The sequence below is a fragment of the Pseudonaja textilis genome, chromosome 8 (genome assembly GCF_049901715.1).
Source record: "Pseudonaja textilis isolate UNSWEBS1 chromosome 8, rPseTex1.2, whole genome shotgun sequence".
Classification (NCBI taxonomy): Eukaryota; Metazoa; Chordata; class Lepidosauria; order Squamata; family Elapidae; genus Pseudonaja; species Pseudonaja textilis.
The window spans coordinates 7,971,797-7,986,019 of record NC_141997.1 but is presented as its reverse complement, the minus strand read 5'-3'; the positions used below and the strand labels follow the sequence as shown (position 1 = coordinate 7,986,019).

The 14,223-nt window shown below is 41.5% G+C and overlaps 1 protein-coding gene across 16 annotated transcripts in view; it reads right to left on the bottom strand.

Annotated features, from left to right (window-relative positions):
• The window catches only part of MAP7D2 (MAP7 domain containing 2), an 81,001-nt gene extending 70,757 nt beyond the window's left edge, over positions 1-10,244 (bottom strand). For 14 of the 16 annotated variants that reach the window (XM_087938210.1, XM_087938211.1, XM_087938212.1 and 11 more), the window contains exon 1: positions 10,057-10,244. In XM_087938210.1, the coding sequence (XP_087794336.1) occupies positions 10,057-10,108 (52 nt within the window). In that variant the 5' untranslated portion in view covers positions 10,109-10,244. The remainder of the gene's footprint in view (positions 1-10,056) is intronic. The other 2 variants (XM_087938214.1, XM_087938217.1) reach the window with 1 other exon arrangement.
• Between the last annotated feature and the right edge of the window lie 3,979 nt (positions 10,245-14,223).

Genomic DNA, 14,223 nt, shown 5'->3' with positions numbered 1-14,223 from the left:
TTTAAGATTAGTCAATAGGGAACCTCTTTTTCAGACTTCCACAACACTGCAGGATGCATTGGAAGATTGGTGTGGCCAAGTGTCATGCCACCTTCCATCTGATTCACGACTGCAGGTGTTGAAGACAGTTCCTTTTGTTTTACAATCACCTTTTGTCCAACAGCCATTGAAGGAAGGCTTAACTGTCTTTACTGACGGTTCAAAAAATATTGGAGCATGTGCATGGTGTGAAAATGCTCAATGGAACAAACGTTTAACTGCCCCACAGAACTCAGCACAACAAGCAGAGTTAGCTGCTTTTTCTTTGGCCTTGTCTCTTTTCCACAGGAATCTTTAAATGTAATATCTGATAGCATGTATGTTACTCAGATGGTTGCTCATATTTTCGATGCATATATTTCTCCTATTACCCCTCCTTCTCTCATGACACTTTTTTTACAGCTTCAGACACTGCTGAAAAAGCGAGGGAAACCTTTATTTGTAGCTCATATCAGAAGTCATCAGCAATTGCCTGGATTCCTGGCAGAAGGCAATCATATGGCAGATGAGGCTTGTAAAATTATGGCCTCCTCTCCTCTTCCACAACAGCTTTCAGCTGGGGAGAGTCATGACTATTTCCATCAAAATAAGAAGGCCTTGGTACAGCAATTTGGGATTACGTATCAAGAAGCCACAGCAATAATTCAACAATGTCCAACATGTAGCTTGCAGGCCAAAGGTATCCCTGAAGGTGTTAATCCTAGGGGTACTCAAGCCTGTGATACATGGCAAATGGATGTAACTCATTATCCTCCCTTTGCTCCCTGGAAATACATTCATGTATCAGTTGATACATATTCAGGGTTTATTATGGCAACATTACAAAGAGGAGAGGCTACTAAAAATGTTATTAATCACTGTATTCGATCATTCGTAACGTTGGGATGTCCAAAAATTCTCAAAACAGATAATGGTCCTGCTTATGTCAGTTCTCCTTTGCTGAGTTTTGCCATAAGTGGGCCATCACACATAAATTTGGCATACCTTTCAATAGCCAAGGTCAGGCTATTGTGGAAAGGGCAAACCAAACTCTGAAAAATGCCCTTGATCGGCAAATAGGGAAAAAGGCTTAGGCCCCGAACCTCCGGCGTTACAAAACATCTTGAACATTACTCTCTATTCTCTTAACTTTCTTAATCTTACTGGCTCTCCTTCTTCCACAGCGGCTTCTCGCCACTTCACCAAGCCAGTAGTTCCCTCTTCCCGTCCTCTTGTTTATTTCAGACAGCTTCCAGATCCTGCGTGGAAAGGTCCTGCACAGCTCATCACCTGGGGAAAAGGTTACGCTGCTGTCCAACTTCCTGATCGAGTGCTTTGGGTTCCTGCTCGCTGTGTCAGACCTTACCATGGCAAACCTGACTCTAACTCTAATTTTTCTTCTGATATCAATATTTCCTGTCTTTTCTCAATTCAGGGCATCTCCTGATGCTATATTTACTTTTCTTGCTGACACTGTTACCTTTATTTTTAAAGATAATCTCCTTTCTACATGTAATTATGTTTTCCAACACAATGGTAGCTTTCTTTCGCCTACTTCTGACATTACTGTTCACTATTACTATTCTCCTTGTTTAATATTTTTAACTATACATGTTACTCTATCTACTATAGGATCTTATTCTTGCTTAGGATTTTTTCACAATCACACATACTTTAATCACACTGTTCTATTACTTTCCACTCCTTCACTGGCATCTCCTCCACTATCCTCTGCTTTTCCTACATTGCCATCTCAAGCTAATTCTGAGACAACTTTCCTGGAGACAAACTGCAATGGCATCTTCGTTGCTGCTTTCCACCCTGTGATGTCACCAAATGCATATTGCATCATTCATCTTCCTGGGTTCCTGTTCACTACAAAACATCTGTCGTGCGAAGACGCCACCTCATCCCTGATGACACTCATCGTAAGACTACAGCTCCCATTCGAGCTCGCCATCTTGGGTATCCTGTCTTCATCGCTGACAACTCCATCTCTAAGCGGTCTGCATCTCGTGCTGTTCCAAGATTTGGCTATCATCGCATTCCTCGAAGCATACAACCTTCTACAAATGAACATCAACCTCAAAAATATACCTGGACTATCCTTGATTTTCAAGGAAAAATTTTAAACACCACCACTAATTATACTAGATGGCCATGGTTTCCTCAGCTTTTCATGGATTTTGCTGAAATGGGGACAGGGGTAGAAAAATTTGCAGATAAAGAACTACAAGCTGATATATGGGACAAGCAAGGCTCCTGTTCTCCAGCACCTATTCACAACTTTAGACTATATTTTTGTCCTGCTCACAGTACTGGTGCTTCTCGTGCTGCCTGCGGTGGGGTAGTTGACAGATATTGTAAAAATTGGAGTTGTGTATCCACAGGTCATATCTGGTGGGAAGCACCTACCAAAAATGACTATATTCATATTACCCGTGCTCAAGAACATCTTCCCTGCTCTTCAATGCCTTGTTGTGGACAGAGACTAAATCCACTCAGAATCACATTTACTGCAAAAGGAAAGACACTTACAAAAAAACAATGGATGGTTGGGTTTACTTGGGGAGGACGTCAGTGGGATGGTCTAGGAGATGAAGGGAATATTTTTACAATTCGTCTTTCTATATCTATGTCTAATTATGATATTGGTCCCAATCACAATTTGAAATCAAACTTTCTACAAAAACCCAATATTCAGGTGAATCCATTACAACAAGGACAGTCATGGTATCAAAGCATGTTTAATTTTTCTCCCTGGTTAACAACACTCTTATCAGCCTTAATAGGTCCTCTTGTGTTATTGCTTCTTGCATGTACTATTGGTCCATGTGTAATAGGAGGTTTACTAAAATTATTGAGGGATCGTTTGAAAACACTTGACAATGAAATTAACAATACTCAAAAAACAGTTAGCTTTCTTACATCCAGCATTGAATCAAAAGATCTGGTCAAAAAACCGCTGTTGGAATGGTACTCTGACCAAGAGTCAGAGGAGGAAATAGACATTAATAACTTCTTTTCTCCCAAAGAAAATTTCTTAACTAGGTCCAGCCACGACTCGGGGATGAGGACTTCTCCTCGTATGAGCTGGTTCTGCAAGGCATCAACAAACCGAAGGGCTTGTTGCCACCTTGTGAGACTACTCTGGAGGAGAAAGAACTCTATCTAGAGTCATGAGCACAAAAATAAATAAAAGAAAGGAGGAATTGTGACTATTTTACATTGGTTCTGTCTTGTATTTTTCCATAAAAAGAAATCTTGCTGGAAGGCACGTATTCAGCTCAGCAGGGAAGCACTGACAGGGAGGAAGTTAAATAAAAGAATAACCCCAGACAATAATGTGTATTCCAAGGAGATATGCCTGTCTATAACAGTTACAAAATAACAGCTATAGAGTATATGACTCATGTCACGTAAACTGGTCAAAAAGATTAACATTGTATCTCTTTACCTTTCTGTAAATTTCCTCTTTCACCCCCTCCTTGAATGAGCACAATAAAAGAGGACAGCAAAAAGCCTGGGGGAAAAGAAGGAGGAGAAAGGAGAAGAAATGAGCAGGAGAAGCAGAGAGGCCTGGATTTTTTCCATCTGTTCGAGGGCAGCCAGGGAATCCCATCTACCCCAGGCTCAAAGTGCTGCCTCATTTTGAAGATTTCTTGTGTTTTGTGTGTTTTATTTCTTGTGCTTGCTTGGCAATCACTCTTTTGTGAGTCTTGCCTGGCCTCACCCTTGCGAGGGTCCCACTGTCTCGCCCTTGCGAGGGCTACTTTAAATCTCACCCTGGAGAGGTTATTTTCTGAGAGGAATTCAGCAATCAACCAGAAAGGCGAAACAACAGACCGGTCGCTCAACGCGACAGCCAATGTTACATCCTCAAACCCCCACTCCTTTACCTTTAAACTATCCACTATTTACCTCACCCAATTCCTAAGGTCTGTAAGGGGTGTGCATAAGTGCACAATCATGCCTACTATCCCTGTCCTATTGTCCCCATTTATTTGTACCTATTTCCTGTATTCATACTCATGTTTATTCTTATACCTATTATTTTGTAAGCAACTGACAAATCAAATCAAATCAAATAAATAAATAAATCTGCCAATTGGCTGAAAAAATAAATAAATGAATAAATAAATAAATAAATAAATAAATAACAGTCTCTGGCCACTAGAGGGAGCTACAAGGATGCCTAATTCTGAGCTGGTATCAGTTATTAAAGATATTCTTGACCAGTCATTGGAGAAGATTGTCATTTTGTGAATCAGCCAAAATATATTAATCCTATAGAAGACATTAAAAATAACAAGAAACACAACCAGGTGTAGAAAATGTAGAAAAGTATCAACCTACTGTGTCAACTTTATAAATATCGGATAATGCAGATAACCTAACTGTAACTTCAGAATGTTCTCGTATGAGTACAACCCTCCCAGTGCAACTGAAACAAGTGATTCAAGTAAATTCACAATTTTTAAGAGGTCAAGATTGGGACTCTTGCTTTATGGATATTACAAGGCTGAGAATTCTTCAAGAAAAAAGGATATGATAGCTATCTCAGTAAGGGAAAATTTAATCAGGGAAGATTTGCTTCAGACCAATTTACGTCTAACAGAATAACACAACTTTTTTTAATAGATATAAATAAAGCTGAGAACTTCCTCAGGAAAGGAGACTTGATAGACTCTCTCGAGAAGAAAAAAATTCTATTCTATGAAGTTAAGATAAAGCTGAAAAAAAATACAGAACCTCAGTCATGTGACTGTGTGGGATGTTGTGTGTGTATGTGTGTGTGTGTGCATGACTGCCAGGTGGTAATAGTTCAAAAAAAGGGTTCCCAGGATGAGATGAATCTTTGAGAATGTTTTGAACTTTCTTAAGGCAGCGGGAGCTATAAAGCTCTTCCAAAGAGAGAAGAGGGCAACCAATGATCTTCTGGGCAATGACATTAACCCTCTGGAGTGCTTTCCTATCTGCCACTGTGCAATTGGCAAACCATACAGAGGTGCAGTATGTTAAAATGCTCTCTATGGTGGAGTGGTAGAGGGTCACCAGCAGTTTTTCATTCAGTTGTTGTTTTCTGAGAAGCCCCAGGTAGTATAATCTCTGCTGGGCCCTTTTGACCAGGGCTGCAATGTGGGCACCCCAGGTCAGGTCCTCTTTTAAGGTAACACCCAGAAATTTAAAACTGGCCACTTGCTTCACTTGGTCTCCATTGATAAGCAAGGTCTGGATGTCTGATCTGTTCCTTCTATAATCCACTATAAGCTCCTTGGTCTTATTGGTGTTGAGAACCAAGTTGTTGTCTCCACACCATGAAAGCAACTGGTCCACCTCATCTCAGTAGGCAGACTCATCCCCCCGGAGATAAGTCCCATCACTGTTGTATCATCTGCAAATTTAGCAATAGTATTACTAACGTGAGTGGGAATGCAGTCATGTACATAAAGAGTATAGAGTAAGGGACTCAACAGGTAACCCTGTGGTGTACCAGTGTTAAGAATAAGGGCTGACGAGGTATGATTACCTAATCTGACCCTCTGTGAGCGGCCAGACAGGAAATCCATAATCCAAAGGCAGATTGAATTAGAAAGCCCAAGGTCCAGAAGTTTAGAAGTTTATATTTGTTTGATGAAGATTAGAAGTCACTTCATTATATATTTTTCTGTATTATATCTTTTTCTTGTACTTTTTACTTTTATTTTTTCTTTAAGTTTAACATATACCAGATTTTATATAATAATTAAATTAAAATTAAAATTCTTAATAAAATTATATATTAAAAATGAAAGCACTGAAACCAAAATACAGGGAAAATTATTTGTATCAATCCAAATTAAAATGATTACAATAAAAGTGAAAAGTTAGACCAAGTAGATTAATTTGTGCATTCTGTTAGAATGTTTATTAGAGATAAAAGTAGAAATGTAGTAGAAAGATTGGAAAGGAATGAATGTTTGGCAAAAGTAGAGAAGGCTATATATATATAATAATGTTTTACCAGCTTTGTTACATATAAATAAGAGTTGAGTATGTCAAGAGAAATAGAAATATCAAATGCAATGAGAGTGCAGTACTTAAGAGATGTGTATACTAAAACAAGAAGTGACAGGATCAAGAACTGAGTGCTGATTATCAACTAATATTTGAGATGAATCGGTATACAAAGAAAATGCAAAAGAATCAAACCATTACACAGACATAAGAGTGAATGGGCTAAGAGGAAGGAGAAGACCAAGAAAATAGTAGTTGGGTGAAATGGATAAAATCTTCAGAGATGAGAAGTTTAAATAGCAAAAGACAATATATAAAGCAGTTTAGTATGATGAAAACAGGATGATTTATAAAGATTTATCTGATGTTCACTAGATTTAGCTATATTTCTTGTTTCTTTAGGTTACTCTTTCTTACTTCTGCTTAGTGTGGTGCTTATCCTAAATGTGTGGGAATAATATGTGCGTGTATGTCATCATTATCATAATTTTAGCCATTGTCTGTCCACTTCTGCATGTTTCCAACCAATACAGCCCTGAGTTTTCTTTTGCCAATTGGGCCCACAATACTTGCTGATTTCATCAATCTCTCTTGTTTTAGGTTTCTTTCGTGGATGCTTTTTATCAAGTGGGATCCATTCCAAATGTCTTGGTCCACCTGCCACCAGTTCTTCTTGCTAAGTGACCAGGCCATTTCCATTTCAATTCTTTTACTCTCTTGATCTTATTGTATACTTTCATTTGTTCTCTAATCCATGTGCAGGTCTTTCTATCTTGCCTTGTAATGCCGAGTATGTATCTTTCCATGGCTCTTTGTGCCACTCGTAGCTTTTGTATCAATTGTGAGGTTAGTGTCCATGTTTAGACATATGTTAGAGCAGGTAGCACACACTGATCAAAACAATTCTCTTCAGGCATAGGGGGAAGTTGTTCTTGAAAATTATGCTTAGCTGCCTGGCAATCACATTTAACACGTTTGATTTCTTTTATTGTACCTTTGCCATTGCGATCTGTTGGCCAAGGTATGTAATAGTCTACTATGGCTACTTCTCCAGATATAATTTTTTTCTTTCTTGGATGGATTTATTAAACATAACCTAGCTCTTTTTCAGGTTTATTTTTAAGCCAAATAGTTCTCCTGCTTTGTGCAGCTCTTGTATGTGTCTTTGAAGCTCTTCTGAGTCTTGTGAGAAGAGAACACAACCTTCTGCAAATCTTAAGTGATTTAAACAGGTGCCATTGATTTTTACTCCATCTTTTGCCCAGTCTAGTTTGCAAAATACCTTTTCAAGGCAGGCTAAGAAATGGATAGGTGATATTGTGTCACCTTGTCATACACCTCATTCTATGTTGATTTTCACTTTAATATAATTAGGACAAATTGTCACCATTGTTTTTTCATACATTGATTGTAGTAAGTTTATGTAAGCAATGTCTAAGCCTTGATTGAGCAATGCATTAATTATTGCTTGCTGAAACACTGAGTCAAAAGCCTTTTCGTAGTCAATGAAAGCCATGCACAGAGGCATGGTGTACTCATTGCGGCTTTCAATGAAATTGAATGTATATTATGTATGTATATATGTCCAATTTAAAAAAATCAATAATTTGGCGACATGTCAATTACACATTCTATCCTATCAAAATAAAAGTTTATTTTTTGCCACAACTTCTGGATCTCAAATAGTAGCAAACCAAAACCAGACAAATACATGTTTGTTCTTCCTCTGGACATATAGAAGAAAAAGACCTTCCCTGGCAATTTGCTTGGGCTCCTTTCTAATTGTAACAGAATATTAAGTTCTGACTTACTTAGTACATTAATGTTGTAGATAAATAAAAACATGTGTCTACATAGTGCATCCAAAGTATGATGTCATAAGGTCAGGAAAATTCATACAAGATTTAAAGCCAAGTACCAAGTTTTACTTAATGATTAATTTCAAATATAAACATTTAAAACACATTTAAAGGCATTAAGACTCATGTTTAACTAATTCAATTCCAGTGGTGGTATTCGACTGGTTCTGCCCAGTACTGGAGAGCCGGTGGGAGTGATGAGCAGCAGAGACCAAACCGGTTCTCTTCACTGCTTGCTGGCTCTGCTGTTGGACCCACCCACCTGCCCGGGCTCCCATACTCACCTTTATCCGCTGAATTTGAAGTGCAGATGCTTTGTGCGGCATAGAAGAGTGCTGCACGGCAGATGTTGAAGTGACCGGGATCGTGCAGACTTGAAGGAGGTGAATTAGAATGCCTCTGTGCCTATGCAAACGCCTCTGCGCCTGCACAAAGTGCACATTTGGCATGCACATGCATGCAAAGTGTGTGCATGCGTGCAAAGCGCACCCACCAAGCCACACCCACCAAACCAATGGCAACAATATTTGAATCCCACCACTGCTCAATTCATTATAGCTGGAATTAAATTCAACCTCAAAAAGTTTCTATTTGATCATATATTATTTATCTAGTAAAAAACAGCCTGGCTACTACTGCAACTTACTACTGTATATCTTTCTATAAACTATAATACCACAATTTAGATAAAATTGTAACTTAGAATATATTCGTTTGTATATCATTCTAAACTGTTTCTTTAATCAGAGTCTGTTGGACAAGGTATAATTGTTACCAATACTGTATCATACTAAGCCAAAACTTAAACAAACCATATTGTAATAGTCCAATGTGTGAATCAAGCCACTGGTTAGATGCAAGCAGATCTCTATTACTGTATTTTCTTTTGCAGAATTACCAGCTAAATAAAAATGTGCTTTACTACCTTGGAGGAGGTAGGAAATAATCTCTGCCTCATATTTTTTTGCACACCTTCATAAAAAAGAGCAGAACAATGCTGAAATTTAGTCAAGTCCTTCCCTTAATTAAGAGCACCATCCCAAGTACTTGGCAGCATATTCTATGATTGAGTAATGTCTCTTCTGTATGGAAGTGCTTTGCAACTCCAATCCAACAGGTTTAGAGTCAGAATAGAACACACAGAAACTATTTAAAATGAACTCTTAAAATTAAAATATTCATCTTGCCAGTGTGTATTCAGCCACTTAATCTTAAGCTCCCTAAAGATACTAGTTTCCTGTTCCTTCCCATGCCAGTGAATGTGGAACAAAATCTGGCTGTAGAGGCCAATCCAACAGGTTTAAAGAAAGAAAAGAACATGTAGAAACTATTTAAAATAATTTATTTAAAACTCAAATGTTCATCTTTCCAGTGTGTATTCACCCATTTAACCTCAACCTCCCTAAAGATGCTAGTTTCCTGCTCCTACCCATGTCAATCAATGTCGAATAAAACCTGGCGGCAGAGGCACAGAGGAAAGCAAACCATTACAGTTTAGAATAGAATAAAAGACTTTATTTAGCCAAGTGTAGTTAAGACACGCAAGGAATTTAAACATCTTTTTATCATTTCTAGCGACAAGGATGTATTTCACCTTCTCTTCTGCCAAAGGAATCGCTTCCCAGCATTTTCTAAGCCTTTGGCTGGAGAATTAAAAAACGGACTGCTGTCTGGACGAAAACGCCCTACCGCCCGAATATCGATTGTTCATCCTACTTCTCACTGCTCCACCTTTTCCTAGGCTAGTTAATATCTCCGAAGACTAGGAATAAAATAGCCTTCTGCTTCTTCGGTCCTCACCTCCACTTCCCGCAAGGCCTCCACTCATCCAACCAACCTTCCATTCCCTAACCTTCCCTAGACTGTTTGCTTCCCACGTAGCCATTTCCAACGAACCTGCCTGCCAAATGCCACTGCACACACCCACCCCCTCGCAAACCAATCTCGCTACTACGGAGCGGGTCTTTATGGGGGTTGGTCTGGAACCGAACAACAGGAACACCGGGTTGCGACTACAATTTGGGCACCAAGAACGAAAGGACACTTGCTCCGAGGGAACCCGGAGAGCCAGCGGGGAAGACAGAGAAGTCTCACCCAGGCAGCAGGCTTCCCCACAAAGTCGGTGCCTTCGCTTACAAACCACACCCACAGAGGATCATGTCATCTAGTCCTGTGCCCCTACCTGAAGCCCGCGAATACAAGGGAGACGTTCGGGGTGTTCCCGGCTCCGCCATCTTCACCCTCCGGCGCCCTAGATGCTACCGCTTACTTTTCTCCCCAGTCGCCTGGTACCGCGCTTAAAGTACCGTAACCGATGATAATAGTATAATGCTTGCTGCTGCTGCTGCGCGGCCGCCACCGCACAGGCGCACTCGGCAACTGCGCGACACCTGACGCGTCGTTAAAGAATTGGAGAGGCGGGAGAGGGATACGAGCGCCAGGTATAGAGAGCGCAATTGCTGAAAACTAGGGAGCTTGAGCGGCTGCATAGCTTCTAACGCTTTCCAGGTGTACATTCCTTCTCTCCGCGACTCTCGCTAACTTTTGGTTTAACGTGTGGCAACCTGCTCGTGCTCGCTTTCTTTCTTTTTTTTTTTTTGCCCCGGGCATCAGCGACTGTTCGGCAAGCTGCTTGCGACTGCGTGCCAAGAAGGATTCGTGACGGTTGCCCTTGGTCCCGAAAGCAGCCTTTCGTTACTCCTGGGACGCAGAGAGCAAAACGCAAAGGGTTGCTTCGGGGCTTGGCTGAGTTTCCAGATTTACGCTAAGCACTCCTCTCAATTAACCGGACAATTAAAACTAAACCACGCGGGCGGGCAACGAGTTCGGGCAGAACATTTTCTCCCAAATGTTTGTATTTTTCCGAACCAAAGTGCAAATGCACCATATGCTCTTCCCTCGGATCATTGTGGCGAAGCTTATTCGGACAGGCCCCAAAAGCGTTTGTCCCAGTCCTACTTTATAAGCTTTTATTTTGAGATACGAGGAAAAAATAGAGGGGATACAGTGGAAAAGAGGACAGCAAGATTGTTATCCTAAAGCAGGGATGTCCAACTCAATTTCATTGAGGCCCACATCTGGGTTGTGTTTGACCTCGGAGGGCCATAGTGGGCATGACATGGAACTTGGGGGGGGGGGGCATCTGTGGTGGCCAAGTGCTAAGGCAGGACTTCCCTCACATTATACCCTCCCTCCCTCCCTCCCTCCCTCCTAATTTCAACTTACAACAGTTCACTTAGTGACCATTTGAACTTATGACACTGAAAAAAGTGACATGTCCATTTTTTACATTTATGACAGTTGCAGCATTTCCATGGTCATGTGATTTATATTTGGATGCTTGACAAGTGACTCATATTTATGATGTCGCAGTGCTCCCAGTCACGTGATCATCTTTTGTGGCCTTCTTACAAGCAGTCAATGGGGAAACCAAATTTACTGAAATCATGTTACCAATTTAACAACTGCAGTGATTCACTTAGCAAATGTTGGCAAGAAGTCATAAAATCAGACTGAGAGAAATGCGGAAAATAAACAATATACTTTTTATTCAAATAGACATGCACCATGGTCCAGAATAGATATGATATGGATTGTTCTCTAACATACAAGACATTGAAATAGAAACAAGTACCTGGGCAGATCATAATCCAATAACACTCGTATGGAAAGGACAAAAAAGGAGATCTAGACGGACTTTAAATAATATGATATTAAAGGAAAAAGATTTTAAACAGAAAATTGAGAGAGAACTGACTTTTTTCTTTAAAGAAAACAAAAAAGAGGATACATCATTACAGAACCTTTGGAACACGAAGGCTTATACAAGAGGCTTGATAAAGGATTATACAGGGAAAAGAAACATAAAGCAGAGAAAAATCATTAAAACATTGGAAGATGACTATAAGAGGCTGGAAAAAGAGCTACAGAAATGTCCACAAAAAAAGTATATTAAAATTAAAATGGACATAACTAAACATAAAATGGGGCTAATGGAAAAAGAGAAAGTAGCACAAAAAAATAAAAATGCTAAGCAGAACTATTTTGAAGATGCAAATAAACCAGGCAGATGGCTAACATATAAATTGAGAAAGGAAAGAGATTCAAGAAGGATAAATCAATTGATAAACGAACAAGGACATGTATGCTATGGAAATGAGGAGAAGAAAAACATGATTCAAGATTATTATGGAAAATTGTACCATCAAGAGAATGTTCAGGAAGAAAAAATTCAACAATATTTACAGGAAGCAAAACTGCCCTAGATACCCAAAAATATTGAAATAATGTTAGAAAGTAACATAATGATAGAATTAACAGAAGCTTTAAAAAAGCAAAATATTGGGAAAGCACCAGGTCCGGACTGTTTGCCAGTGGAATTTTATAAGACGTTTCAGGAAACATTGAATCTTCACTTATTAGAAGTTATGAATGAAATTATGACAAGAAAGAGAATACCCAAAACATGGTCAGAAGCATATATTACACTTGTACTGAAAAAGGACACAGACCCACACCAATCTAAAAATTACAGACCTATATCCCTATTAAACTCAGATTATAAAATTTTTGCTTCAATTCTGGAAGAAAGACTGAAAAGATGCTTAAACAATTTTATTCATTCTGATCAAAATGGATTTCTGCTGAAGAGACAAAGACAATATGAGAATAATTTTAGACACACTGGAATACTATGAGGCACATCCCGAAAAACAAATGGCTTTGATGTTTTTAGATGCACAAAAAGCCTTTGATAATGTGAATTGGCGTTTTATGCTGCTACAACTGGACCAAATGGATTTTGGTAAAAAATTTACCCAAGCTATAGAAATGATACATTGTGAACAAACTGCAAAGGTTATGATAAATGGAGAGTTAACAGATTTTATAGATATAAGAAAAGGGACTAGACAAGGCTGTCCACTGTTGCCTCTGTTGTTTGTGTTAACACTGGAAGTGCTGAATACCGTGTTTCTCCAACAATACGGCCTCCACCAATAGGAAGCCCCACCATGTTTTATTGGCATAAAATCAAATTAAGCCCCTCCCCCCAAATTAAGGCCCATATTAAACGTGCAAAATGGGGGAGGAATGGCAGGGGGGCTTGCCGTTAGGAAGTAGTTTTGTTGCATGCCCGGATATGGTGCTGCCTGCGTTGGTGGGGCACTTCATATCAGGAGACCTTCTGCCACCGTTGCTTTCCCTTCTCCCGTGCTGCCGCAGTGTTTAGAGCAACGCCGCAGCATTTGGTGCAGCCATGCGTGGCCAGCCAGGGCTCCTCCCTGCAACCAGAGCCCTGCGGAGACACTTGACTTCAGGTGCTCCTGTCGCCGCCTTCCCTTTGACTTCGAAGGAAAAGCCAATTATTTTAAAAATGACACTCTATTACAACAAAGCCTCCCCTGCCCGAGAGGGCAGCCCAACCCCATATGGGGAGGCGAATCTCCCGGGGCCGCAGCACAGGCCAACCCCGGGAGAAGCACCCAGCCACCATCCCTGCCTGGCACCAGGAAGAGCGCGAAGAGCTTCACCTGAGGCGCCCAGCACAGCTGACAGGCGGACCCTCCTGCCCGACGGCAGAGCTCTCACCAAGGCAGTGAGTGCCTCCCTGCCGGGCCCTCCGCTCATCCCACCAGGGCCGTGCCGGAGCCATGCAGGCTGGGTAGAGCTGGGAAAGTGAGCCACGGGTGCGCGTCTGCCTGCCAAATGAAAGAGCTGGGCTGACCTGAGCTTGGTTTTCTTCCCAAGTCCCTCCAGCCCGAACCTGAAGGGGCCACTGGGAGAGGCTGCCCGAGGTAGTGATAGCGCCACCCGTCCTTGGACAGGGAGGCAAGGCGATGGCCTGCGTCGCGTTCTCCTCTGAGCTGAGCCCCACCGAGTCAGTGCCTCTGCCTGATGCCCATTCTGCTGCAGCGTTTGGAGCTGCTGGAGCATTTGGAAATGTGTGGGGACGGGGACGGGCTGGGTGAGGGGTGGAAAGGACGGGGGGCTTTGGGCTCTCTCCACCAGCCAGGGAAGCAGCACTGCCATCAGCTCACCTCCCTGTCCGCAGACAGGTGGGCGCTATCACTGCCTCGGGCAGCCTTTCCCGGTGGCACCTTTGGGTTTGCGCTGGAGGGACTTGGGAAGAAAGCCAAGCTCAGGTTGGCTCAGCTCTTTTGCTTGGCAGGAGAACGCGCACCTGCGGCTCGCTTTCCTGGCTCTGCCCAGCCCGCACAGCTCTGGCACGGCCCTGGCGGAATGAGCAGAGGGTCCGGTGGGGTGGTGCTCGTTGCCTTGGTGAGAGCTCTGCTGCCAGGAAGGAGGGCCCGCCTGTCAGCTGCGCTGGGCCCCCAGGCGAAGCTCTTCA